This window comes from Nelusetta ayraudi, unplaced genomic scaffold (assembly GCF_046127955.1).
Source record: "Nelusetta ayraudi isolate G7.1 ecotype Tasmania unplaced genomic scaffold, CSIRO-AGI_Nayr_v1 ptg000006l, whole genome shotgun sequence".
In the NCBI taxonomy this organism is placed as follows: Eukaryota; Metazoa; Chordata; class Actinopteri; order Tetraodontiformes; family Monacanthidae; genus Nelusetta; species Nelusetta ayraudi.
In genome coordinates, this window is record NW_027466056.1 from 2,001,298 (window position 1) to 2,028,837 (window position 27,540).

General features: G+C 39.8%; 1 protein-coding gene across 3 annotated transcripts in view; it reads right to left on the reverse strand.

Moving 5' to 3' along the window:
* Positions 1-26,188, reverse strand: part of myh10 (myosin, heavy chain 10, non-muscle) — a 46,258-nt gene extending 20,070 nt beyond the window's left edge. For 2 of the 3 annotated variants that reach the window (XM_076014340.1, XM_076014321.1), the window contains exons 1-12: positions 22,118-22,296; positions 19,308-19,684; positions 14,673-14,829; positions 9,266-9,293; positions 7,737-7,839; positions 7,450-7,479; positions 6,033-6,050; positions 3,340-3,432; positions 3,185-3,248; positions 2,239-2,337; positions 783-926; positions 78-173 (exon numbers count right to left, since the gene is read on the reverse strand). In XM_076014340.1, the coding sequence (XP_075870455.1) occupies positions 78-173; positions 783-926; positions 2,239-2,337; positions 3,185-3,248; positions 3,340-3,432; positions 6,033-6,050; positions 7,450-7,479; positions 7,737-7,839; positions 9,266-9,293; positions 14,673-14,829; positions 19,308-19,652 (1,177 nt within the window). In that variant the 5' untranslated portion in view covers positions 19,653-19,684; positions 22,118-22,296. Of the gene's footprint in view, positions 1-77; positions 174-782; positions 927-2,238; positions 2,338-3,184; positions 3,249-3,339; positions 3,433-6,032; positions 6,051-7,449; positions 7,480-7,736; positions 7,840-9,265; positions 9,294-14,672; positions 14,830-19,307; positions 19,685-22,117; positions 22,297-26,140 lie in introns of those variants that run through there. The other variant, XM_076014331.1, reaches the window with a different exon arrangement.
* Between the last annotated feature and the right edge of the window lie 1,352 nt (positions 26,189-27,540).

Below are 27,540 nucleotides of genomic sequence, written 5' to 3' on the forward strand. Positions count from 1 at the left end.
CTGATGCGAACAGGTGATGTTTACACAGGAGGGGAAAACTCAGCATCTGTTGTAGAGAAAGTATGTTTGTTTCATACCAGTGTTGTCAGGCATGGCAGCTTGGTCCGTATTTCTCTCCTTTTTAAAATTGATGTTTCCAAACTGGAGGACTGCAGACACCACCTTCAACATGGCTGCACAGAAAACATGAAAAGGTGAAAGGCTGAGTGATGACCCAAAGTAAAATTCTCATGTTACTGCCTCTTTAAAACATATTAATATACACTACCAGTCAAAGTTTGGACACATCCTTCTGATTGAATGGTTTTTCTTTCATTTTCATGACTATTTACATTGTAGATTGTCACTCAAGGCATCAACACTATGAATGAACACATGTAGCATTCTGGTCTTTACTCCTGGACTCAATGGCAAACATGCACTAATGGTTGAAAACCTTGCTTATCCCTGCCTCTGCACATTTTAACTGTATTTTTTGTACATACATTGACTTGTGTGTTTTTGTACCTACTTCTTCACTGCTGTTCTATCTATCTAACTATATGGAATATGCATTCAACAATAAAGTGTGAAATAACTCAAACAAGTTTTATATTTTAGATGATCTAGAATAGCCACCTTTCAAATAAAATATATATAACATCACATATTTAGGTACTGAATATTTTTTTCTTTCTCCACATTAATCCACATATCTTGGTCATATAGTTTATATTATTAGTATATTATTGTCAAGAATCAAATTGGATTGCATTATTTGGATGTGCTCAATGTTCACATACATAGAATCTCCTCATGAGCAAAGCTCATGATATGCATGGCCTCCATGGTTTCCTGAAAGTTGTCCTTGTCCTGCTGACCAGGGACTGGGATGTGACCATTGGACAGGAAGCGATAGTCGTTGAATCCTTCCAGGAGAAGGTCCGCTGAGCAGAGGGGAAGAGGAAAACACATGGACACGTGGCCGGCATACTCTTTCTCTTCTCAAAAGATAAACATTTAATGATGAACAAAAGCCATGCACATTGTGGCATCGTCTAATTCCATTCAAAACTGTGCCTGGTGTGTTGTAACTGAATATTTAAGAGGAGGTTCAGAATTTTGGACGCAGGACCTCATTTCCATATTAGCTATTGTACTATTTATCAAAGGAGACGGTTTCACAACAAACTTCACCCATTCCTTCTAGTTCCCTGGTGCTAGGCTAGCGCAAGCCAGTGTTTTCTACTAGCCTGTCAATAGCTGCATTTCTAAAAATCTCACAAAGTACAATTGCGATTTGCAGGTGTTTCCATTGAATGGTGCGAAGCGCATAAAAAGTCATTCTCGTCAAATCTCGTCCCACGAGACTCCACTTTGAGGAGCATGGAGGTAGGAAACATTGTGCGTTTTGGAGCAGCTATTTCAGTTGTCACTACTGCTGTTGCCACTGTTCTCGTCAGGAGAGGAAGGCAGCGGGTGATCGTTCAAAGCGGAGCCGTTTCTTGCTATAGGCGAACAAGGCGAATGTCTCGGGCCCCCAAAGCCCCCTGGTGGCCACAAAGCTGCATGTTAAGCCTCTCCTGATGAGCATTAAAATATCCGTTTTTATCTGTAGCTATCTCATGTGTTTATTTCACCCCTTATATGCTGAAAAATAAACGTTGGCTATAAATAAAATAAATTGAAATAATACGTTTTTTTTGTGGCATTATTCGGTCGTTGGACCGCACTGTCGCACACTTGGTGACGTAGCGGGCCGGCGACGCCGACAGGTATGATGGGAATGATTGACATCTACCATTCGTTCGTTAGTTAGCAAGAGGATTACAAAACAAACAAAACACCATAATGGCATCAAAAAGGAGTTATCCCAGCGGTGCGGAAAAACGGAAGAAAAAGAAAACTGATGAAGGAAAACGGGCAAAGGATAAAGTAAGTTATTCGTTGGTGGTGTGGGCTTGAAAGGTGGAGGCGAAACACCCGCCGCTCCCCCAAGTTTGTTTATTTGTCCTGCTCGTCAGCTAGCTAGCGTCGGATACATGTTAGCTGGCTGGCTAATATTTGTTCGTCATGAACTCCGCTTTTTTGGTTTGTTTTATGAAAGTTGGCCATGTCCTGCCATGGGAATAACTGATTTTTTTTTATTTTTTTATTTTTTTATTTATTTATTCAGATTCTAACAGGGACGGAGGGCACGTTGTTGTAGTCAGTGCTCTGTCATTGTTCAGTGGAAGTTGTCTCTCTTTCTCAACTCACATCGCAGGTGCTCTCCAGCTCCAGCCAGCAGCTGGTAGAAAACATGAAAGGTGCGCTCTTCTTTCGCTTGACGAATAGCTCTGGATTTTTCCAGCAGGTCTGGTGAGGAAACTGTTGAGGAAAATAATTCACCGGTGGAAAAGTCTGATGTTTAACCTCAATTCTATTCAGAGGCACCTGTGCCATCACTGCTATAGAAGGTCCATTTTTTTACCCCCTCAATAAAATGTGTATTAGTTGATTTTGCTGGGTCTTCACATGGAAGATGCTGGATCATTGAAAACGGGAAAGGGGGAAACCCACCAACGTCCTCCCACCTCATCAACTGCAGTTGACACAGGTTTTTGATTGGTCTGCCTCCCATCTGCTTCCAGAGGAAATGTTCCACCTGGGCAGACCCAACAGGGGGTATTATTGCAGCAATATCATTTGCAAATTCGTATCTCAATCTGTGTGTGAGCGTTCAGATGTGTGTGTGTGTGTGTAATCAAAATCTGTGTGTGCATTTGTCGAACTCACTATGCACACTCAGATCTGAACACACAGACAGATTGAGATACACATTTGCAAATGATATTGCTGCAATAACACCCCTATTAGAGCCACTAATTCAGTGGTTCTCAACCGGAGTCCCCACAGCAACATTATTTTCCTTATCATGAAGTTGAGCCCCAGATTTATTCTGCAGCACTCAAATTCAATCCACAAAAATCAAAACGCCAGTCCACTTTCTATAATGTCTAGGACGTTAATAAGTGATTTAAATTATTGAACTGAATTGTGTGTCTTGCAAAAATACATGCCCAACGTTTATCTCGCTATAAATACAAGTCAAAAGTTTGGACACATACTTCTGATTGAATGGTTTTTATTTTATTTTCTTGACTAGTTCCATTGTAGATTGTCACTCTCCTTCCTACCTGTCAGACATACAGAGAAAGGATACAAGTTTCAATGTTGGCCCCCACAATGTAGCCCGTGACGTCAAAGTTGATGCGGATGAACTTCCCCTGTGTGACAGAGAGATGGAAAATAATCAAATGGAAAGAGTCTGAAAAGTTATGAAACCCGAAAACAACTAAACTACAGTAATTCACTTACAAAGCGAGATGAGTTGTCATTTTTCACCGTCTTGCCGTTCCCAAAAGACTCGAGGATGGGGTTGGCCTGCAGAAGCTGGCGTTCCAGTTCCCCCTAACGAGTCGAGGAGAGCGTGAGCGCAGTTATCTCTAATTACGTAAGAGTCCAGACAAGCTATAAAGCAGCTCTGAACGACTGACTTTAACATACAACTCGACATAAATATACAAACATGCAGACAAAGACAGCGGATACTTGAAAACTTCATCAGACAACTAAGCGTTGGGATGCATTATCCCAGTGCGAGTAGACTTGATCAAGAAATAGAACAGTTGCTGACAGCAAGTGAGTTATTTCTTCTGCAGTAAAGCATTATGGTCCAAAAAAGGTCGGCGGTCGCAGAAGGAAATTGTGTGCACACCATGCAGTGAAAACTTGCGGGTTTGCCCAACAACCGATGTTGCCCAGGCAACACCTTGAGAGCAGAGGGGTTGAAGACAATTGGAAAGTTTTCATCTTGAGGTGGAAACTTTTTAGTTTACGTTTCAATCAAGGAAAACATCAGCATGTGTTTCCTGTGACAGGGCTGCAATCAGAGAAAAATAGATGGCAAAAAATGAGCTCTAAACAGATTGAGAGCTTATTTGACTGATTGACTCCAACAACAAGCTGCGTTTTCCATGGCAGTTTTTCGCAAAATAAAAGCGACATTTCTAAAATTTCCACAAAGTACGATTGCAATTTGCAGGTGTTTCCATTGAATGGTGTGACGCGCAGAAGCTGACGCTCGCAAAATCTCATCCCGCGAGACCCATTTTGAGGAGGATGGAGGTACAAAGACCTTTGCATTTTCACTTGAAGTGAACTGCGTTGGATCAGTTAGATTACTCATCTGAGAAAGGAACATGTTTGAGAAGCTGACAATAAGCTATACAGTCTACACTGCTTTTTATTTCAGTGCTGAACAACATTATACAAGAATAGTTATCCATTTTTTTGGATTTGGACACATTTGTAGCACTGAGCAAAAGGCTCAGATCGTATTGAATAATGACAAATTCATGATCTTTTGCCGCATGGCATAGGTGGGTGACGTTAAGGTTTGTTTGCTCATCATTTGTTTGCAAAATTGGCCAAAATTGTCACACTGGATTTTGAAGATTTTTTAAACAGGCCGTTTACCGATTTTTTAAAACTCTGTAAAAAAAAAAAATCTGTTTTCATCAATTTCATTAAAGCAAAGTTCTAGTTCTTAGCCTTTGACTTTGATCCCCGTGTTGGTAAAATCTGAGTATTCTATTATTTAGAGTTCAAACTGGAAGACACTGAGCCTTACAGACAGATGATAAGACAGGCAGACATGTTAGTGATCTTTTTGTATCCGTCATGAGAAAAACCAGACAGACTTATAATGACCCCGTCTGGAGGACGACAAAATAGGAGCATAATTCTTTTGAAGAATTTTATGCAACTGAATGAATGTGGAATGTTTGGACAGGTGGCTTTCTCCGTTTCCAACCAACCACATCGCAGGTTATGTCATGATGAACAAAAAAAACCCCATCCAAAATAGTCAGAGAGATAACAACCGCAGGCCTCGTCTCTCCACGTGGCTGAGGGGGAAAGATTTTGTCGAAAATAGCTGAAGTTGAAAGGGGAACTCTGCGGACTGTAGATCTGACTGACACTGGGGATTGTTCAAATTATGTTGGGATGCTTTTTATTAAAATGTTTTGAAACCAAAGCGGATAATCCAAGTCAACGCTCAGATTCAGGCCACATGTTGCAATTTAAATAAAGGCCCTGTGGTGCATTGGCGAGAAAAAAAAGTGTTTGCTGGTCGTCTCTGCCCATCAGACCAACTCCTGTTGTGGGCATATTAAAACAAAGAGGAGATTACAAATAGCAACGGGGGGGCCAATTTAGCTAAGTTGGAAGTTGACCCACATTCCTGTTGCAAACTGCCTGCCAGGCGACTGGCAGCCAAACACATGAGAAGGCAAGTTGTTGCTGAAGTTGAGATACCTCAATACTAACGAGAGGTACCACATGCTGCGTTTCCATGACAGTCTTTTTCAAAATAAAAGTGATATTTCTAAAAAAAAAAAAAAAAACTTCTACCAAGCACAAAACAAAAATGATAAACAATGGATTTTATGCTGCTGCAAGAAATTAAATCTTTTAAACACACAACAGCTGACAAGATTACACAAATTTAGCAATGCTGCTATGACTTGGGAAGTTGGAGCCATTGTCAACATTGGTGAGATGTGGATACCAGTTATAATTGACAGGAAAAGAGAAAATAACCAATTGCACAGCTAAGATCCCAAGATTTCAAAACACAAAACTAAATTTTAAATTCACCTGGTATCATTCATGATATCCCCTCAATCCTTCCCTGAATCATTATTAACCAATACAGCAAAAACTAAAATGATCTCCCAACAGCGTTATGGTGACCCCTGAGTGCTCCGTGTAGATTACAGCAGTGATGGATTTCATGAGGAGTCACGAGGAATGTAAATTTTGGCGCCATGGAAAAGGTTAAGCAAAGCTACAGCCAGGGGATTAAAATGGTTGAAAAGCATAGCAAATCTGAGGTAGTATGAAGCGTACATGGTGAAAGGACAGAGGGGGGGGAATAGGGGTGAAGCGACCTGATTATTTCAGAAGCCAAGGTGAGAGAAGGGGAAAAACTGCATACTACTCACATAAGACAGGGCTCCGCTCTGTTGGATATGGGAAGAGTCAATAATTGTTATATGGAATGATCGCCATGAATTCAATGGAAAGTAAAGGAGCTGAAGCCTGACATTTCTTAATGATGTATTAGTGAGAGAATATGAGAAGAAACACACACAGGGTGATGATAACACTGAGGCTACTTTCACTTGAAAACTAAAAAAAAGATGCTACGGTTTAATGCTATAGCCCTTATCTGTGTGTACATTATATCTTGGGCATGATGTATGTCACACAACTGCACACACTGCAGTGGGAGCGTTTGTACTTTAGTGTTTCTTAAATGCACTCAAAACTTGAATGCAGCGTGACTGACAAAAGGAAATCCTGACTTGACAAACGGGGAAAAAAAACAGTCTCCTCACTGGTTGTGTTTACATGGACACAAACGATCGGAATTAATTCTGGGCTGGGATGAAGATGCTTTACGTTAACATAACGCCTGTTGAAATGCCTATCAGAAGAGAAGAATAAAGGAAACTGTGTTCAGATTGAGACGGGCGGTTCGTAAAGTGGTCCAGGCACACACTCGTTCAGAGCCTGTCACTCTGGCTGGGGTGAAACTCATACACTTTATTGCATACGTGTGTATGTGTGTAAAAGCACATGCGCAGTGCAACGTCGCCTCAGCTTTTGCAACATACATTTCATGGCACGCTGCAACCATCGACAAACGCGACGAGGCTGAACGCTGCAAAAGATCGGATAGTCAATACTGAAGAAAGGTCAGATTACGTGTTGCAACTGCGCTGCATGCCCAACTTGTTTTTTTTGTTTTTTTTTTCCAATTGGGTGCCGGTATGTGCAGGTCACCAGCAAACTGTTTGATTTTGTGTCCATGTAAACAGGGATTTCGATTTTCCCAGCAACCAAAGTAAGATTGTAGCGATATTTCACACGGATGTAAATATAATTCTTAAAACTTTTAAGGCAGGTGTAGTCACAACCATTAAAAAAAGCCTCCCTAAAATAACAGTTGAGGAAGAATTTTCACCTTCATACAACATAAGAAGTGAGCCCAAGATTGACTCGTCACAACCACGACAAACAAACAACAAATAACAGAAGCATGCAGCATCTTGACGTGACAGAATCACAGTAATGAAAACATTAATAGTCAACTAACATAAGGAGGTCGTTAACCAACACACACACAGTGATCATGCAAGTATTAAAATCTACTTACTACTGCATTTTGGGCCTGAGAGAAAAAGACGAGAATGCCAAGAGAGTAAATTCCAAAATGTCTAGAAATATCACATCAGGTGTCAGCTCTTCTTCTGACAGCTCATGTCAAGTATCTTTCTTTCTTTCTTTTTTTTTTTTTTTTGTTCGAAGAGAAAACTGAATTAGAATGCAAATAAATAAAAGATGACGTTAACTTGCCTGCAGTTTCACTGGTTTGGGCGATTCAGGCTGTTTGTGAGGAATAAACCATTTAAAAATTGTTAGATTATGGACACGCACTACTGGACAACACCAACTCTCTGACGGGCGCCACGGCTGCATTGAAAAGATAAAACAAGCTGCTTATGGTTGCATATTCTAACAGCAAGGTCACAAGTTAACACGGAGTTCATGTTTTAACACATTTTTAAGTCAGTCGGTGTAATTCAGGCACCGGCAAAATACATTTACAGTGTATAGGAATGACAAAACAGAGCAACGCTTACCGGAATGTTGTGGTCTTTTCTTCCTTTGTGGGAGGAGGCAACGTGTGCCAGGTACTGAATGACCTTTTTTGTGTTCTCCGTCTTGCCGGCCCCTGACTCACCTCTGAGAGACAGAAAGAACAGAGGCAAAGATCAAACACACAGAAATCCCCCCCCCAAAAAATGCAAAGAAATACTTGAATACTCGAAAGCTAAAGAAGGACCTTATGATTCAGTTCACACTCTTTGGATGTACTCCTTTCATAATTAATGGGTTTCCATCACTTTTTTTTCGCATTTACACGTCAGTGGATGTGAGACTGTCATGGAAACACAGCTACTAACTAACCGACAGAGTGTTAAGGTCCTTCTTTAGCTTTCGGGCTGGGCTGTGGGGTTTTCTCTTTTTCACTTTTGGAGTTTTTTTCCTTTAACATTTTGAGTAAGCATAACTGACATAATACCTGAATACACAATACTTGACATATTAACGCACAGTCTGCTTTCACTGCCTCAACCTATGACACCAAAAGATTGCAAGGGCAAAAATGTTGAGACCTCTAAGCCATTGAGGACTTGGAAAGAGTGGCGTAGTTTACGTGTAGTTTACATAAAACTCATACTTGAGGTTCTGAAGCAAACCCAAAATACTGTTTTGCTCTGTGACTGAGAAGTGTGGCGTGAAGAAGACATAGCAAGGGCTTCGGGAGGAACAATCCTGAAACGTTCATCACTGAGTGCTGTGTCACTACTGACGTGATTATAAATAGCTTCTAAAGTAGTTTTGTCTCCTGCCTGGCTGGCTTGTCAGAATGTGTTCGAGAGGCAAAATTGGGATTGGGATCATTTTATTTCCAATATATAAAAACCTTGGTTGACTGTTGCAATTATCCAAACACCAATAATGTAGAGTAAAAAAAAATAACACATTTTGTAAATGAAGGCTAAGAAAGAAGTTTGCCATTCAGATGGAAGTAACTGTTCCAACAATAATCTTTATTCTATTTTGTGTTTGCAATCAACATTTTATTGACTGAACTTCTCTTATGGATGCATTTACTGTATTTATTCTTAGACCGATTCTTACTACTACTATGGAATGGAATAATGGAAATACACATTTATTCTTTGTAAGCTTAAATCAGATCCATGCTAAATTAAATTGTTCATATTAAAATTATGGAGACAGCAAACTGAATGCTTCACACTGCAAACTGCTGCACGGCTCGCGGTGTGAAAGCCTCCCTGGAATTTTCTGCAGCGACATTCCTGTCAACTGTAGACACTTGTCACTGAGGAGATGCCTGAGGACCCTGCAGCGCAAATGTCAGGCCTGTTCCTCTCTCACACTTTGTCCAAAGTACTGACAATCACTGAGATATACAGAAATGACAAAGACGTTCATGAACGTCTTTGTAAGTTCTGTTAGAAAGACGGAACAGAAAAACAAAAGAAGCAAGCAGAGATACGTATCCATCGACTGCATTTATGCGCATGTATTTGTTTGTCTGTTCACTTAAAGTAATCCAAATGTAAAATGGTGTACTTACGTGCAAAGGATGGACTGATCTTCTCGATCTGCACAGCACAAGACGAGAGGAAAGAAAGGAAGGAGTTAACAGTTGTGGTCAATGATTCTTTGGTATCTAAGGATGATGGACTCATCATTGAATCATTGAATATATAATTAACATTAATAATAAATACTCTACTTAGGACAACCTGAGACCGTATTTCAATTTAAACAATACTTCTTTCACCGAATATTTTTGCTGGTGTGTGACGACCCTGTTTGTTTGACAGTGGACCAGTTCAAGGGAAAGGTTTTGTCCCAAATGGAGAGCAAGAGCCAGCTGCATGCATAACATAACACACAACAAACCAATAAAGCATAAAACACCCACTCAGAGCTTCATACATGGAATAAAAATGTTTCCTAATTTACAATAATAGCACACTTTTAGTTGTTAAAATGTTTTGGATTTCTAAGCACATCTATTATGTATTTCTTGAGGTTTTTATTCATACTTTATATTATGGATAAGGCTTGGCCCAACATTCAACATAAGGTCTTTAATAGAAAAAATGCAACTTTCTTCAGAGAGGAAGCCAAGACAGATGTGCCTCATGTCCACTGATGTGTGGGAAAAATGATGACTTAGGCAGCAGCAGAGAGCGATTCAGTTCTTTCCACAACTTAAAAAAAAAAAAAAATGTTGAGCTGCAGGCAGTTACAACAGTAGGCAGTGCCATTGGAAAAATCCAAAGTGCTTCCCATATTTCCAATAATGTCTGGATGGATTGGGGCGTGTTTATAGTGTTTAACCTGCGGCAAATCAATCTGACACTTGACTCCATATTAAAAAGCACTCGCGTGAAGTTTTCAACTATTAATATATGAACCAGACAACCGACATCTTAGGGAAGAACGTGGCGAAGCATCGCAAAGCTGCTGCGAGCCTGTCATCAGCAGTGGCTGCAGTGTGGATTCTGCGGTGGTCAGTTTTATCAGAGCGTAACAGAAAGAACATTGCAGTGTAGAGATGAGGCTCAGCAGACTGTTCCATCTGCACAATTACCCACTGCTGCGCTTCAGCCAGAGCTGAACCATTAGCGCCCGCATGTCTTACAGAAGCTCTTCGTCTTTAATACTCGTTGGATATCCAATCAAAACATTTGATCAGAGTTTGACGTTGGAAAACGACGTATTAAGCAGTAATAATAGATGCCACTGTGGCTATTTTGATGCAAAATTGTGAACGTGAAAACATGGGAAGCATTCAAATGATACAAAATGATGGAACAAAATGATTTCTGACAAACCGTCAAAGCTGTCAGTTGGATGGCCCAGTCAGGGACCAGCCAACATTTCCAAAACATCAGCTGCTGCTCCAGCCAAGCACCCTCCAAAAATCAGACTTTAAACCGACATCCAATTATGAAGGAGATACAAAAACACCAGGAGTTTAAAAAAAAATAAATAAATAAAAAAAAAGCAAAAGGGAAAAAAACAGCAAGTGTTTGGTTTATCAGACTTGCAGCAGACGCCAGTGGAAAAATAGAATCTGGACACTTGGAGCCGTTAAAACCCTCCCTCACATTTACCAGTGATGCAATCTCTCCATGCTGCACTGTGCTGCTCACTGGCAGAGAGCTGTGACAGAGAGCTCGTCATAAAGAGAATGCTATTTTTTGCAACATGTTTATTTATTACTTTACACTTTATGATTCTAAAGAATCTTTTGGAGACTGTATATGATTAGTCATGCTTTTGCCACATTATATTGACTGCTATACCAGTTCAGATGGGTTCAGATGGGTGTGGGCTGGAGATCTATAAAAGCTTAGAAGTCAAAATATCAAATGCACCTCATAAAAAAAAAAGGGATTGGTTTTTACAAAAACTCAAAATCAGCGGATTACTGCATAATGCATAACCAGTTAAACCATGTCTTTGAGACCACCGTGGCGCTGAAGAGACCTGTGTTGCCATCGACCTACACAGTGGTAGTGTTAACCGGAGGTATTTCAATGTCTTAGGGCTCTCACACAGACAGGGCAGCACAAAAGGTGGTGTTTCTCCTTCAAAGAGGCATGACCTCAGCAGTGACACTGAGCTCTTTGTGAGGCCGACCCAGTGCTGCCTCATGCCTCCATTGACGACTCTCACCTCAGCAACTACTGTAGTCCGACCCACTGATCCATCCAGATATTACACTGATCTGCAGTTGATGTCGCCTTGAAGTGCCACCACACAAGAAAAGAAGTTGCACAAGTCACACAATATAGCCATACTAAGGACATATTGGCTTTAAAGAAGTCAATTTTCTTGATAATATGACCAAAAAAGTCGCCAACCAAAGTTACTTGAGCTGTGTTGGAGAGCTCCAACAAAACAAGACACACCATCCATCCACTTTAACAGTGAAAACGCCACCAGCTTCTATAAACTGCTGTTGCTTCAGGGCCAGCAACTCTTTTACCCTCGGCTCACCTCACGTCTCAGCTTCTTAGTATTCGTCTGGCATCACCAGCAGCTACCACATCTCAAAGGAAGGTACCTGACTATACAACCCATACCTTTTTCCAGAATGATTGAAAAAGCCCATCCTTTGAGACAGCGAGAAGAATGTGATTTCAAAGTTTATGGAAAACCATAACAGAGTTGATATTAATGTAGATGGAAACAAAGCGCTTAGAAAAAAAAAAAAAGGGACGTTGCCCCGTAAAGTCGGCCGTTCACCATGTTGGCACTCTTGGTTGTTTTTGTTCCAGTGCTGTTCTACACTACCAGTCAAAAGTTTAGACGCATCTTCTCATGCAATGTTTTTTTTTTTTAATCTTTACAACGTTCTACTCTGCAGTGTAGATAGATACCGAAGACATCAAATACATGAGCAAGATATATGTCATTATGCAGCAAAGAAAAACACCTTCAATAACTCTAAGTATGCATTTTTATGAAAGGTGGCTATTTTAAAGAATTTCAATACAAAATGTGTTTGAGTTATTTTACACTTTTATTGTTTCCTCCATAATTCCATGTTCCGTGTTCATACGAGGTTTTGATGCCTTCGGTGAGAAAGTGCAACGTCAATAGTCATGAGAATGCAAGAAAAGACATTAAATTCATTGGGTGAGTCCAAACTATTGACTGGTAGTGTATGTCGCCACAACTACCGATGCACTACATTAAGCGCATGTCAAAGAAGCAAAGACTGTGGTCAGCAATTCATTTTGAACACGCTCCCGAATGCAAACTCAGCTTAGTGTGTGTCAGTGTGTTGAAAGCAAATCAACGGCCAGAACAATTATGTAAGGCCTCTCCGGACCACTAATCAATGCCAGATGTGCAGGAGTTTCTTGAGGTCTGCTAACACACTTTGTCTTTGTTGAGCCCTTTTCCACACATCCAAGGACTCGCCGTCGTCTTGCTCAATGCTGCTTTCATCAAACAGAGCGCTGAGGTGCAGTGTGGGAAGAGAAAAATCGAATTTTAACTGGACGTGATATTAGAAAAGAAAAAAAAAAATCTGCAGAATATTTCCCAGCTTCATCCCTCCTCTCTCTCAGGCAAACCCAAGTTCTGCAGCACACAATGACTGTATGATGCACAGGAGGAAAAAAAATATTGAAGGTGTGCACCCCTGTGCACTTCCAGCATGCGTTGTCGGGTCATAAAGGCGAGATTCACTGCGTTCAAGCCCAACTGCAACGTTGTATTGTGGCCATCCACATCTGCTGTCAGCAGCCACTTTCCTTTGCTGCAGCTAAGATCAGTTCATTCCTACACAACTTTTCTCATGGTTGACCGCTTAACCATGTAAATGCAGGAGGGAAAACAAACCGCACCCATTTTTTTCTGCTAGAGTAATCAGTAGTTATTATTAACCAGGTTGCCAAAATGCCCAGGGACACAGCCAAGCAGCAGCTGGTCTCCACTAATCTCCAACCTACAAACCTCCTTTTCCACCACAACGCTCTTAATTCTGGAGCAAACATGGTTGGAAGCGGAGAAACACACAGGAGGGAAGAGCATTTAAGATTACAGGTCACATCAGTGAACACGACAAATGTAATAATGATAAACACTGTGCACGTAGGGGCTCAAGCTCAGGGGGCAAGGATCAGTGTTTTAGTAAAATGTCTGTCATACTCAACTGGAAAGAGCAAATTACTCCTCACTGTGGCTTTCATCTCAAGCGCAGCCAAATGGAAAGAACGTAGGAGGGGCTTCAACGAAAGGCCAAGGAGTGCAACACATAATATCAGAACATCTCTGTCAATGCACGCAGAGATATTGCAATGCATAAATACGTCATTTATTTCCTCTTTGGGACAATTGGGAAGCTTTACTTGTGTTTACCAAGAGGAGGAAAGAAACAAGCAAGCACAACCGTCCGTTTGTCACAGATCCCAGTGGCAGGCCCTCACAACTGCACAAAGGATTTATTGTTGAGTGCAGTGAGGACACCCTGTGTGTTTGAACTGGCCTGATCACAGTCACTCACTGCTCAAAAGACATTACCGATACCATACCCGGCTGGGGAGGGAACCCACGACCAACCAGTCTCAGGGCGGACACTCTACCACGTGGCAATCGAGTCATAAATCAGGGTCACGTGGAGAAAATATCCTCTTGTATATTAGGAGGCCATGCAGACTCAGAGAGGACTTTTGCTTTGACTACATTTTTAATTGCTGCAATTTGAACGAATGTGTTTTTTCCGGCCTGCAAGATGATTTTGCAAAGTTTAAAAATACGCTGCAATTTCTTCATTAAAGAAACTGCTGTCCTACTGTCCACTGGATGTCGCAATAGAGTTTTCTGCCATGCAAACAAACTGTTAATACCGGGGCTGAGCAAGTGGGTCCAAGACGGTACAGCCACTCTGAAGCTATGTTGTCTTCCTACCTACCCTATTACATCTCCTATTTGCCACTCTCATTGCCCCAAAATGTCTCTGCCAAAAAAGAGAAAAGTGCATGCAGAGTGCAGAGTGTTGCTAGAACACGACCAAAGTCAAACAAAGAAAACAATGTAAAGTTGGCGTTATTTTAAATTATTACTATACCATGATTTTATTTATTGACTGGAAGGAGTTTGACACCCATGGTCTATTCAGCCGTTCATAGCATTTGACATGCAATAAAAGACTGCATTTCTTATGAACACAAGAGTAGAAGCAAATTTAACATCATCTTCAACAAATTCATTATCAATAAAACTACACTGCCTTTATTGAACTATAGAGGAAGGTTTGAATGAAGAGCTTAACAAAGAAGTGCAACCGCAAGACGAACAAACATTGTATTTATTTTTAGCTTGTTTGTAACAAAACCTTATTTGCTGCAGTGGAAGTAAGTGTTGCTCTGCCGATGAGTGGAAATTATATAAAAAAAACAACATTGTGTGTGTGTGTGTGTTTAGGACAAAGATTTAGCACTGTAGCTTACCTTGTAGCATGCACCTGTATGCAGTCTCTGAGATGGCGTAGATGTGGGGGGGCATCTCATGCCTCTTTTTGCCCCTGTACATCTCAATAATGTTGTCCGAATAGATTGGCAGATTTTTGTAGGGATTTATAACCACACAGAAGAGACCAGAGTATGTCTATAGAGAGAGAGAGAGGGGGGACAACGACAACATTAAACGGTGTCTTCAACGAGATTCAAATATTGAGCATGAACTCAAAACAATGACAGCAGAACTGACAACTGAGTAGTTCTGACTAGACTGTACCCTCCAAGATTAAAATAGGTTGTTGTTTTTTTTTTTTTTTATGATACTACCATTACAAATAATACATTGTCCACTCATTTTAATGTATCTAGTGCTAAATGTCAACGTTAATTTATTGCTTTACCATTTAAAAAAAAACTAAAAAACAAAACTATGATTGTCTATTCTCATCCATTTCAAGTTGCAGTGCACGATGCAAAAACACTGATTTTTTGATTTTTTTTTTTTCCAACATGGACATGATTCACAACATGATGATTTCACAACATTTAATATAAACAATAAAAACGGCCACTCTAATAATGTTAAAACACATTAATAGTAATACTTTAAAAATGAGATGGGGTTGAGATGTCACTCTGTGGTATATCGCCAGCAGACAGACATGGGGTTAATCCCTGCCATGTCTGATGCCACATTAAGTTGAGGTTTCATGTAAATCTGTTCAGGATGCTGATGGATTAAGCTGTTTTAAATCAGACATTAAAGGGTGAAGTCCAGGGTGAGCTCTGAAGGCATCATTTCAAATAAAGGTTCTTCTCATATTTAAAGCCGCAATGTTTCAAAGATTCACAGGTATGCAAATCTTGATTAAAATTTTTTTATAAAAAGCAGACGGCTATATTCACCATCACATTTCGACTACATTCCACACAAATACCACATTCACTGAACACTAAAATGCAGCATCCCAGCAGCACTGAGAAAACCCTTTTGATGATATAATGCCACTTCAGTCACAGCTACAGTAGGGCTGCCAATGTTTTATTTGTCTCCCAGCGCACACAGGAGATACATTGAATTTTCAATAAAGGAAAGAATTCATTTAATCACATCTCGCCATAGAGACATTTCTTGTTTCATATAATGCTGATAGATTCAATTCCTGCAGTATTTCTCATCCGATTATCCAATGAATTGTCAAATCATCGACATCAAGTGTACAGCGCATCTCAAACATTCCAAACTTGTTAGTGTTGGTCAGATTAATTAATAGAATCATACTTGCTCACAGAGACAAGAAGACATTAGGTGGGGCTTCAGGAGAGGGATTGGCCTCAGGTGGCTTCCATAGTGGAGGAATGTTTGGAGAGTGAGGCTGAGGTCAGACGCTTTCCATAGAGCAAGTCATTCAACTCATCACCAGTCGGATTATCATTTATGGATCGGTAGCAGCAACGCAAGTCACGTGATAGTCATCACAAAGTTCATTGTGATTGTGTTAAAGTATGTAAGTGAAGAAAAAACGTCAATGTTTGCTTTACTGAATTACCCCAGACTATATTTCTAATCTATTTTAATTCAAGAGCCGAAATGTTAACATAGTTACTGAAGCATAACGCTGGTGGAGAACATCAAAGAGTGTTGCACTGCGTGCAGCAGTGTGTTGCGGAGAGAGAACTCCCAACCGTTCCATTCAGAAAGCCAAACACACGTCCAATAACTTCAGTCCTGATTCCTTCTACTACACTGCTGCACACTGGCAGTCAATCTGCAATCATTTCATCTGATTTAAACCTTTGTCCAGACCTCAGCCTTCACCTTAATCGCCTCTGAATAGCGACTTGTAAAGTCTTCTTAGATTAAGAATTTCATACAAAGAAACCAATGATGAATATATACTTGGAGGTCTTTGATGTTTGTTGCGTTGACCCCCTTCAACCCAACGCCCCTTTGTCTCCCAAGGAAAAACAATTACTTTGAGATTTGAGACAGCACTGTAGTATATCCAAAATACTCCCCAAATTTTCCAAATTACACACAGAACATACAGCATTAAAGCATCTCATCGTGAAGTATGAAAACCTCAGCTATAATATCCCCTTGCGAAGCCCCAATACCCCCACCCCCCTCCCCAGCAGTGGGCACAGAGCCAAGCAGACAGATCAGAGCTCCAGACACAGCATGGGATCCAGGCAGCGTGGACAAGAATGACTCAGCTGGCTGCCGTGCATGTTAGACCCTCAGGGGGGATTTGGGACATTAAAAGCACTATTAAAAAAAAAAAAAAAATTAAAACAAAAAGAACTGAGGATCGTGAGGGCAAAGGGCTGGACAGCTACACAGCTCCTCTGAAACGCAGCCAATACAACGGGAATGTGATTTTAGTGAAGAATTAGATGTTAGATGACGTCTAGAGTTAGATAACGCCCTGAGGAGAAAGAGTCAAAGTGCACGTAATGAAGTCAATATGTTGAGAAAGTCAATATGGGCACACAAGTAAATGAACACTTTAGCAGAAACCTCGGACAAACCTGGCACATTGTCACTTTTTAAGCATTGCCTGATACTTACTATACTGTTTTTAACTGGCTCTATGACTACTATGTCTCCTTGAGAGAGGGTGCAATATAGCTTAAAACTGTGATTTCATTGTAACTACTTGTAGTGCGATGACGATAAAGGCTATTCTGTTCTATTCTATAAAGTAATGATGTCAACTGAGTACAGTTAGAAAGAGTGAAACGCTTACAAGTCATCTGGATACACCCAATTCAGGGTGAATCAGGCAGCGCTGTGCAGCTGTGCCTGAGTCAGACACGCACACGCACATGCACACGCAAGCAAGCAAGCACACACACACACGTATATGCCTTCCATCACCCCGCATCTTATTTGGATAGGCTATTAAAATCGTGCCTTAGTATTTACTGTAAATCTTCTGATGTTCCTAATCTCACCAGCAAATGATTAAAAGGACAAACCTGTCATCATTACGTCCCTTAGTGGGGCAACTGGCAGGAGAGAATTCATCTCAATTCTGTAGGAGGCTGACTGAGCAAAGCCAATTGACAAGATGTCACAAAAAAAGAAGATATATATCTGTATCTATGTATATTGATACTTTTTAAAAAATGTATATACAGATAAAGATATACATATGTACATATACACATAAATATATAAATATTTATATATATATGAAGTATGTACACACACACCTATATATTTATATATATGTAAGATGATTCTCTTGTGTCCACCGTGGTGAGATCAAAATACCCGACAGTTTTGATCGCAACTATTTTCTCAATGCATCAAAAATATTGATCTTTATTTATTTTCAACGGATAAATAAATGTGTGTTCTGGGAAGAGTGAGGCTCACATATCCTGTCAATAAGGACACGCAAGCATCCACATAAAGCTTCCAGCCCGGAGCTGTCGGTTCCCCTCCTCAGGGCACGCACTCAGCACCAGCAGCACCAGCAGCGGGTGAATATAGTGGCCTAAATTTGCTAACAGATCACAAACACAATGCCTATGTCCAATCCTGCTTTCTTCTGAGCTACTGGGTTGAAAAACTGCCCAACCACCATAAATACTACCAGATGTACCAGGACATCCTATGTTTTATCGTAGGGGACGTCAGTGATTTATGTTCTATTTTTCATCCATCCATTTTCTGCTCATTTTAATATATGTATATATATATGTATATATATATATATATATATATATATATATATATATATATATATATATATATAGTTGAAAACTGGCTGTTTTTTTTTTAAGTTGAATGCTAAATCATATGAACGACTCAATTGAGGAAGTGAAGAAATACGCTCTTACAACCCAGACTCCTGACATCAACCATGGTTTTGTAGCCATGTAATCTTTTTTGTATGAAATCTCACATTTCACCCTGTGAAAATTGCCAATTTAGCCAAGTTCATGTCTGTAAAACATCAGTGTAATTCTGTCTTTTTGACCTCAGTGGTGCAAGCATAAAGCCCTCTCCTCTCCGTCACCCCCGTGTTGCCTGGCAGTTCACGCCTCCATCTCAGCTCTTCCACGTATTGCACAGCGGGTCGTCATCACAGGGGAAATCTACATCTTATTAGACTTATTTGATCGCTATTTGCTAACAACTACTGATATGTGTTGCACTGTAGATGACTTTAAAGATACATAGCAGATGTTGCAGTGGTATGCAGGTTTTGTACTGGCACTTATGTCATCACTCTTTGTGATATGATGTGACGTGACCCCAAACAGTTAAAGCAGATGGCCGCCGACCACAGTCAGGGTCTGCTCGAGGTTTCTTCCCACTGGGGAGTTTTTCTTGGCCTGTCGCGTCATGCGTTGCTGGAGGGGTCAGCTGTTTTTCTCTATGCTTCGCGCTTAGAGGTGCCTTAAGATGTGATTTAGCGCTTTATAAATAAAAGTTGATTGACTTTGTTTTTTGAGACATTTGACAGAAAATAATCTTGAGAGTAATTCAGTTTTTGTGCGAAACAGTGATATTGTACCAACCCACATACATTATAATCTTGTGTGACATGTGGCTTTGAAGCCTGGGATACAAATGCTTGCAGTCGTTTTAAGCAAATGACAAAGACTTACATATATGAGGCCAGAGTAGTACCGGTCTTTGAGGTTGTGAAGCACAGAGGCTTCATTTAGGCAGGTGAGCTCTGCCATGTCCTCCACCTTGCTGAACTTTGGCGGATTCATCTTCTGGATGTCATCCTTGTTCACCAAAGCCTTTTTGCCATTCTCTGCCAGTTCCACCACCGCCTCGTCACCGCGCTCCTCCAGAACACTGGCTGCCTCGAAACCATTGCGCTCTGAGGGGATCCAGACCAGCCGCTTGGCCGTCCAGTCTGCCTGCGCTGCAGGGTTGTAGACCACAGCCCGGTCCACAAAGAGGTACCGCTCTGGGTCCTCCTGCCCGCTCCTCTGTGACATTGCTGCTGGGAAACAGAGGCAGCAAATCAAGTCTAGAGATGAGACAGAACAAGAATTTATATTAGTATACAAACAGAAAATGTTACATAAAACAAAGCTCTGTTTTCTTTTTTTTATGTTGTGTCTTACTTTTACCGAGGTCTCTTTGATTCAATAATTGGATTTTTAATGCACTTTCCTGCAACTGTATGCACTTTCCAATTTTCCCAACAGGGCTGAACAGTGTAAGTGGCAATTGTCCAAGACCCTAGAAGCATTTGCCCCACTGGTTTCCATTGTGCAACATCCTCAGCTGGTCACAACAGGTTGGTTACACACCTTCATAAGATACAGTGTGATGTCATTCAATGACCATGAAGCTTAAATTAATTGCACTGAGTTTGCACTGTTGCTAAGTGTGACTAGGACTAAAACTATTTAGTATTAATAGTATAGTATGTTATATGGCTAATAGTGATTAGCCATATAACAAACTATGTTGCAGCAACTTATCTCAGGTACTTGGACTTTGTCCATGGAGTCAACAGGTTTTGAAAGGCCAAATCTAATCAAATGCAGTAATGAGAGGAAACAGCGACCACCCAGAGTTAAGACGTTGTGTCACTTAAAATGACTCTGTAAAAATGTCGTGCATATTGTTGCATGTTGCCTTTTATCTGATTTATTTGCAGTAAAAATGAGGGTTTTTCAATTTTCCTTCTGTGGTGGAGCACTTGTTTGGCCCACACAAACAGTCGTGTGAGCTTCAGGATTTACACCCCCATGCCTGTGCATAACCAGCCCACATGTACAGCCACTGAGAACCACTTCAACAAAGCGGGAAACCCTCTGTTGTGTAACAGGAGTTTTTTCTGCCTGAAGTATAACTGTGAAATCTCAATTAACAATTGACTACATTTGGCTCAATTGGTCACTTTACCTGTAAACTGATTGCAAAAAAAAAAAAAATCAGCTACTTGTATTATGGGTCAACTGCTTGGGTCAGTTTATATAACTATGCTGTAATGATAATAATAATAATATTATTATTATTATTATTATTATTATTATTATTATTATTATTATTAATAATAATAATAATAATGATAATAATAATAATAATAATAATAATAATAATAATAATAATAATGATAATAATAATAATAATAACTGTCATTCCACGTCTTTAAAACTTCATGTCTGAGGAATGCTCTTCAGAACCCCTCCCTGCATTCTTCTCTTCTCAGTTGCTTGAAACAACATCAGCTGATGCACACTGCACAGCACACTCCAAAGACAGTTAATCTACTATCGGGTCCCATGCTTTAATCAGGCGCTGGTAACCGAATCTGGGTCAGGTCAACGGATGGGAGATCAGTGTGGCTGCTTGTCTGCTGCCGTGTCACTGCATCCCTTAACTAACGCTATCCTCATATATACAGTATGTGTGTGTGTGTGTGTGTGTGTGTGTGTGTGTGTATATACATGTATATATATATATATATATATATATATATATATATATATATATATATATATATATATATATATATATATATATATAAAATGAAAAGGTAGGAAGTGTAGAAATACTCTTGTGTTTTGTTTTGTTTTGTTTTGTTTTGTTTTTTACATATCGAACGTATCTCATGAATAAACAGCCAAGTATGAAAACAGAATGAAAGCACCCATCTCACATTTCACCCTGCAAAAATTGCCAATTAACTTGCATCCCACAACCTCCTCTACGTATCCTTAGCGCCTTCTTCTTATCGGGCCACTTCCACAGGAGAGGTCATTAAAAAAAATAAAAAAAATAAAAAAATGTCGTGATGATGAACCGCTATTTTACGACTGGGCCGTACAGCTAACGTTGCTAACGTTGCTACCATAGCTCAAAGTTGGCGTGCTGTGCGCGCCTCGTATCCCAACGAGATGCTTCCACAGGGCTCGACAGCGATGCGGTCCCCGTAAAACGAAACTGTGGGGGCTTCAATGAAACACTCCCGTCCCTTGAAAGGTTTCACAACGCGTTCTGGAGTTCACAAATGCGCTTCATTTCGTTGGAAATGTAAGTTTTAAGAGATGATGCCTCCCCCAGGCAAAAAAAAAAAAAAAAGCCCATCATCATGGGGTGTGGGAGGCTCAAAGACGTCAGGGTGGGGATACATGCGGGGCAGACAATGACCGCACATTTCCTACCATATGAATGTAAAAGTGTGAAGCAGACCCCTCTATCCATACACCCAGCAACCACGCACTGGTTTAACCCAAGGACAAGCAAACAGTTGCTTTGCGGCAGCAAACTGATGGTTCCTCCATCATTGAAAAGTCACAGCACAATAATCCGCTAGCTAACACTGTCAATGGTCACTGTTGCTGAGCCACCCACCGCCGCCGCCGCCGCTGCTGCTTCACTACTTCCAGGGCCTCCTCTCCTCTCCTCTCCTCCTCCTGCTGCTGCTGCTGCTGCTCGCTCGACTTACCATGCACCGATGGAGAAGCTGGTGGAGGAGTTGGTAGAATCCGGGACAATCAAAGCTACGCGCCTTTCTAGTAATATTCGGAGAAGCCACTTCCCTGGCCCGCTCTCTCTCATCAGTGGTACTAACTCCCCTCTCACCATCCAGCCAGCCAGCCAGCCAGGGCTCTTCCTCTCAACCGAACTCTCTCTCTCTCGCGCTCGCTCTCTCTCTCTCTCTCTCTCTCTCTCTCTCTCTCTCTCTCTCTCTCTCTCTCGCCGGCAGCCCGGGGAGGATGGGAGATTTCGTTGCCTAGGAGGAAACGGGGATAACCACGCCCCGAACTCGTTGGACTTGTCGCTGCAACGTCTCTTTTTTTACTTTTTGGGTCATCTTGCCCGTTTTCCCCCCATCCAGTGCGCTACATGCATCACCATCAGTCACTGAGGGGAGATGAATGGGCAAGTAGTAATTTAAGGTAGACTACCAGTCAAAAGTTTGCACTCATCCTATGAATTTAATGTATTTTCTTTCATTCTCATGACTATTGACATTGCATTTTCTCACTGAAGGCATCAAAACTACGTATGAACACACGAAATTATGTAGGAAGCAATAAAAGTGGAAAATAACAAACACGTTTTATATTTCAATTCTTCAACATAGCCACCTTTCACAAAAAGTTTTTCTTTGCTGCATAATGGCATATATCTATAGTATCTATCTGCAGTGTAGAAAGTTGTAAAGACAAAAAAAATTGCATGAGAAGGTATGTCTAAACTTTTGGCTGGTAGTGTAAATCATTTAGATTACTTGAGATTAGATTAGTTTAGATAGGTTTATTGTCCTTTGCAGGAAATTTGTTTTCACATTCTGTACAGCCTCGAAAACAGAAAGACAGTATAACAGTATAAAGAACCAAACATACACACACACACCCTTCGACCCATACTTTTACATATATCACATTACATTCGTCTCATTGCCCTGTTCACTTCGGTTATTGCACTGGGAATGAAGCTTTTGCTGAATTTGACCTTTTTCCAGGCTGTTGTTCTGTAGCAGTGACCAGATGGGAGTAACATAAAGTGTGAATGATGATTAACACCTGTTCACACAAGCAACGACCTTGGGGGGTTTTGCCTACTTTGTCATCATGCCAAGTTATCAATAGTGAAATGGATTAACAAGCAGAATTTTTTTTTTTTTTTTTTTTTTTTTAAAGAGAGAGAAAAAAAGAGTGTGGACATGAATAACAGCACTGACATTTTAAAATAAGAGTGAGGAAATGGTTCTGGAGCTGTGCTTCATGTTATCCACAGTTATCTTTCGCCTATAGCGCGGATAATCAATATGATTATCCTTCAGCCACCAAAGGTGGCGCACTCGAGGTAAAACTGAGAGACTTTGCAGCGACCAATCAAATCAGTTCGGGGGCGTGGTTATCCCTATTTCCTCCTAGGGGAGAAAAAAAATCTTGCGGCCGGGCAGGATGGTAGAAGACCGGTAGGGAGCAGCAGCACTTGCGCTGGGCACCACCCACACTAAAACAATCCTCCATTTGATTGGCTCACCGGGATCGACCACCTACACGCTATTGGACCGAGTGATTTCCATCCTGAAACTTTGATGGTTGCCGCCCATGATGATCAACACCTGCTGACGAGCTGATGATACTGCGTTGAGATGGCGTTCAGTCTGTCGTCACAATTTCTGGCAAATACTGCCAAGACGGACCTTGAAATTCTTGAAATTAAAATATTTTAATACAAAGACTGCGGACCAATTTTCTAATTTCCTTTTTTCTTTTTTTCTTTCTTTCTTTCTTTTTCTTTTTTTAACCTTGTGACTGACCATGATAAAAACTAATTTCCGAATAGGTTCATTGTGCACCTTTTTTTGTGTTTATTTTCTTGTGAAAATAAACCTGCCGCTAACACTTCTTGTTTTAAAGATGGATGTTTTTCTTTCCCTCTTCATTTTTAATTCAGAAATAATGTATTAGATGCAGGTTTTTGTACATTTGATTTCACAATGACCCGTGAAATCGGCGAAATGTCAAGTGGAGAAAGAAACTACAGAATAAAAACAACTGAGCAAAAAAAAAAAAAAAAAAACATCTGAAGAGAGATGAATCACAACAAATACATAAATAGATTTTCCGTGAAAGGGTGCTGGATGCGACTACTTCAACCAACACTGGATTTGTTTTGTAATAGTGCCCTCTGTTGCATGAAGTTGGACATTACTAATACTGAGCACGAGCCTGAAGAATAGGTCGTGGTGAGTGTTTGTCGTCTGTTTAATGCAACAGCTGTTTCATTAGCAGGGGTTTTCATTGATGCTAATCAGGTTCTACTCCAATCAGGTCGGTTACATTTCTGCTCTAATGCCTGTTGGCTCAATGGTAACGTTCTGCCGCAATGAATGGAACTCAACCCACATTCAATTTTACCATGCGCCTATATACACCCTTCCTAACTTTACTGAGGCTTTTAAATCACACGTGCCTTTTGAATTGTCAGGGTTCAAAAGTCTGAATTTGACCCCTTTGGAATGATGCAGTTGTATCAAAAAACAATCTGAAAAAATAAATAAATAAATAAATAAATAAATAAATAAATAAATATATATATATATATATATATATATATATATATATATATATATATATATATATATATATATATATATATAAATACATATATTTATATATATATTTATATATATATTTATATATATATATATATATATGTATATATATATGTATATGTATATATATGTATATATATATATGTATATATATATATATATGTATATATATATGTATATATATATGTATATATATATATATATGTATGTATATATATATATGTATATATGTATGTATATATATATATATACATACATATATACATATATATATATATATATACCACATGTAAATATCACTCTGCAGTAACCGACTTTGACAAAGTGAAGGAGTTTAGTGTTTTCTCTGACGAGTAAGTGGTAGACGGATATTACAATTTTTTTCTCATGAAAATTTGTCTTGATAGTTAAAGGGCAACAGCCAGCAGAGGGCAGCAGCATTTCAAGTAAAAATAAAATAAAATAAAAATGTGACCAAGAACATTCAGAGTGACTAAACTGAGTCTGTTGAAGACACCTTCACATAAATTATTCGATATTGCTTTAAGAATATTTAATCGATAAACAAAATAAGCAGATATGATTACACAAAAAAAAAATCATAAAATAAATGTAAATTATGCTTGCAGGACTTTGTATTTTATGTTGGTTATGTGGTATCACTCGGGATGAACCAGCTTTACCTTGCAGTTTAAACACAGTACTAGACGGAGTGAATTATCTTCTAATTTGCATGCCACCTATTGAGAACTGGCATAGCTTGAGGGACAAATGGAAGACGTCTGAGCGACTTATTTAATTTCTGTCTTGACAAGTGACAAGAGTGACACCCTTTGGTGGGGTGCATTTCGCAAAATGCTGTGACAGCTCCTTCTCTCAATTGTTGGCTTTTCCAGTTGCCTATGTGGCATAATAGACCTGTCATCAGCATCGTCCTCCACCATCGCAGTCGTGCTTTTGTCTAGACAGCAGTTTATCAAACATCTACATCTTTATCTTTTTTGTTTGTTTTGAAAGCCCAGATAAGGAATGTCAAATGTGACATTTCCACAGATGAATGTTTGACCTCCTTGCACACTGTCATGGGTTTTCTGCACTTTCCTATCGATCTATATGCAATGAGCTCTGCCACATAAATGGGGCAAAACTAATTACCCTATTTTCCAAAACAAGTTATGTTGTTTCAAGTAGCTTTTCCACAAGGGAAAGGTGTCATTCTAGTCCATCCCTGCTCCTAAGGTCCACTCTGTATCGAATCCAGGAAAGGTTTTAATAATGTTTAGTTTTAATTCCACGCTAATAGAATAATTCTGTACTACCGCTACTACTAATAAAGATTTAAAGTAAAATAATGATTACGGCTGGAAGAAAAACAAATGCATTCTGAGATCTTACCTTCTTATAGTCGACTACCTTGTCCTTGGTGTTCTTTTCACTTGAAATTGTGTTATGTGAAATCCGATTTATGTTTGTCTGGCCGGGGCATCTTTTTGAAACAAGTGTCTCAGTTGTTCAGTTTACCTTTTTGACTTAATAACAAGAGAACATTGGTGGAAGAATAAAGATCATAAACATTCTAGAAAATAGATTAAAAAAAACCAACAATATTTAAAGAATGAGAGGGAATATCTTGAGTTCATTGCATGTTAAAACAACGAGCAAAGTCTTTTTCAGTTGCCCCTTATATTCAATTACCTACATTCCCACCCCAGAAGGGTTTTATTTTGAAGCATTCAACAAACAATCAAAATAGTGTCCTTATAATGATTATATTTCAGAGAAACAGACAGGACCTTCTTAGACAGCTTCTATTATGACAGGTTTATCAAATCAATTCTTAAACGGAAGAAGGAAGCAATCAGAAATGTCAATTTATCTTTTTAAATATGCATTTGAGCTCTGTAAGGCTGAATTACTTGCTAAAAAAAAAGATTAAAGGTTTCAACAGTTGATATTCTGCACACCGTTTAAATCACAACAAGCAAATAGGAAAACCAAGAACTCTCCAACAATTTCCTTGATTTACATTGCAATACTATTACACACAGTTCTTTCCAGCTCATCGTTGTTACTGGCTATTTAAGAAGTCCCCCGTAATGGACAATAAATATATATTTTTTTAACACATTCTCTGTTAATATTCACATTTAATCTTCAAGAGTAGATCATTTTTTAAGAAAATGTGTCACACCCAAATAAGAAGCTTGAGGTGACTTTTGGTAGGTGGGGCCACACAAAGGTATTAAATGATTTCCATAAGATCAAGACGTCTTGTAAGTCATGATGGACATTCTGGTCCCAGTAGTGTCCCAGTCAAATCAGATTTGCTGTCACTTCTGCAGGTTTTAGTCGACCACTGAGCCCTCGGTGTATGCAGATATGTTTCATACTTGTTTTAAATAATGTCCAAATAAAAAAAAACACATTACATTAAATTACATTTAATAACAAACAAGTTGATAATAACAATCAGAGTATACATATAGTTTTTCCACATTTGACCAAATACATGAAAGATGTGCACAACGTAAACATCAACAGACAAAGCAACTGGTGGCCGACATAACGGCAGGGAGCGACCGAAGGGTAACAGCAGTTACAGGTGTTTTAAGGCTTGCCTCAAGAGATGCATCTGTCATTGGTTTTTAAAAGAGTTCTCTGAGGACATGGCTTCTAGGTCTGGAAGAAAAGCGTTCCGGATTCTAGGAGAGACCGCCCCAAAAAACTTGATCCCCCTTTGTCTTGAGCTTTTTACAGAGCACCACTGAGGTCGGAGGAACTCGGGGACTGGCTGT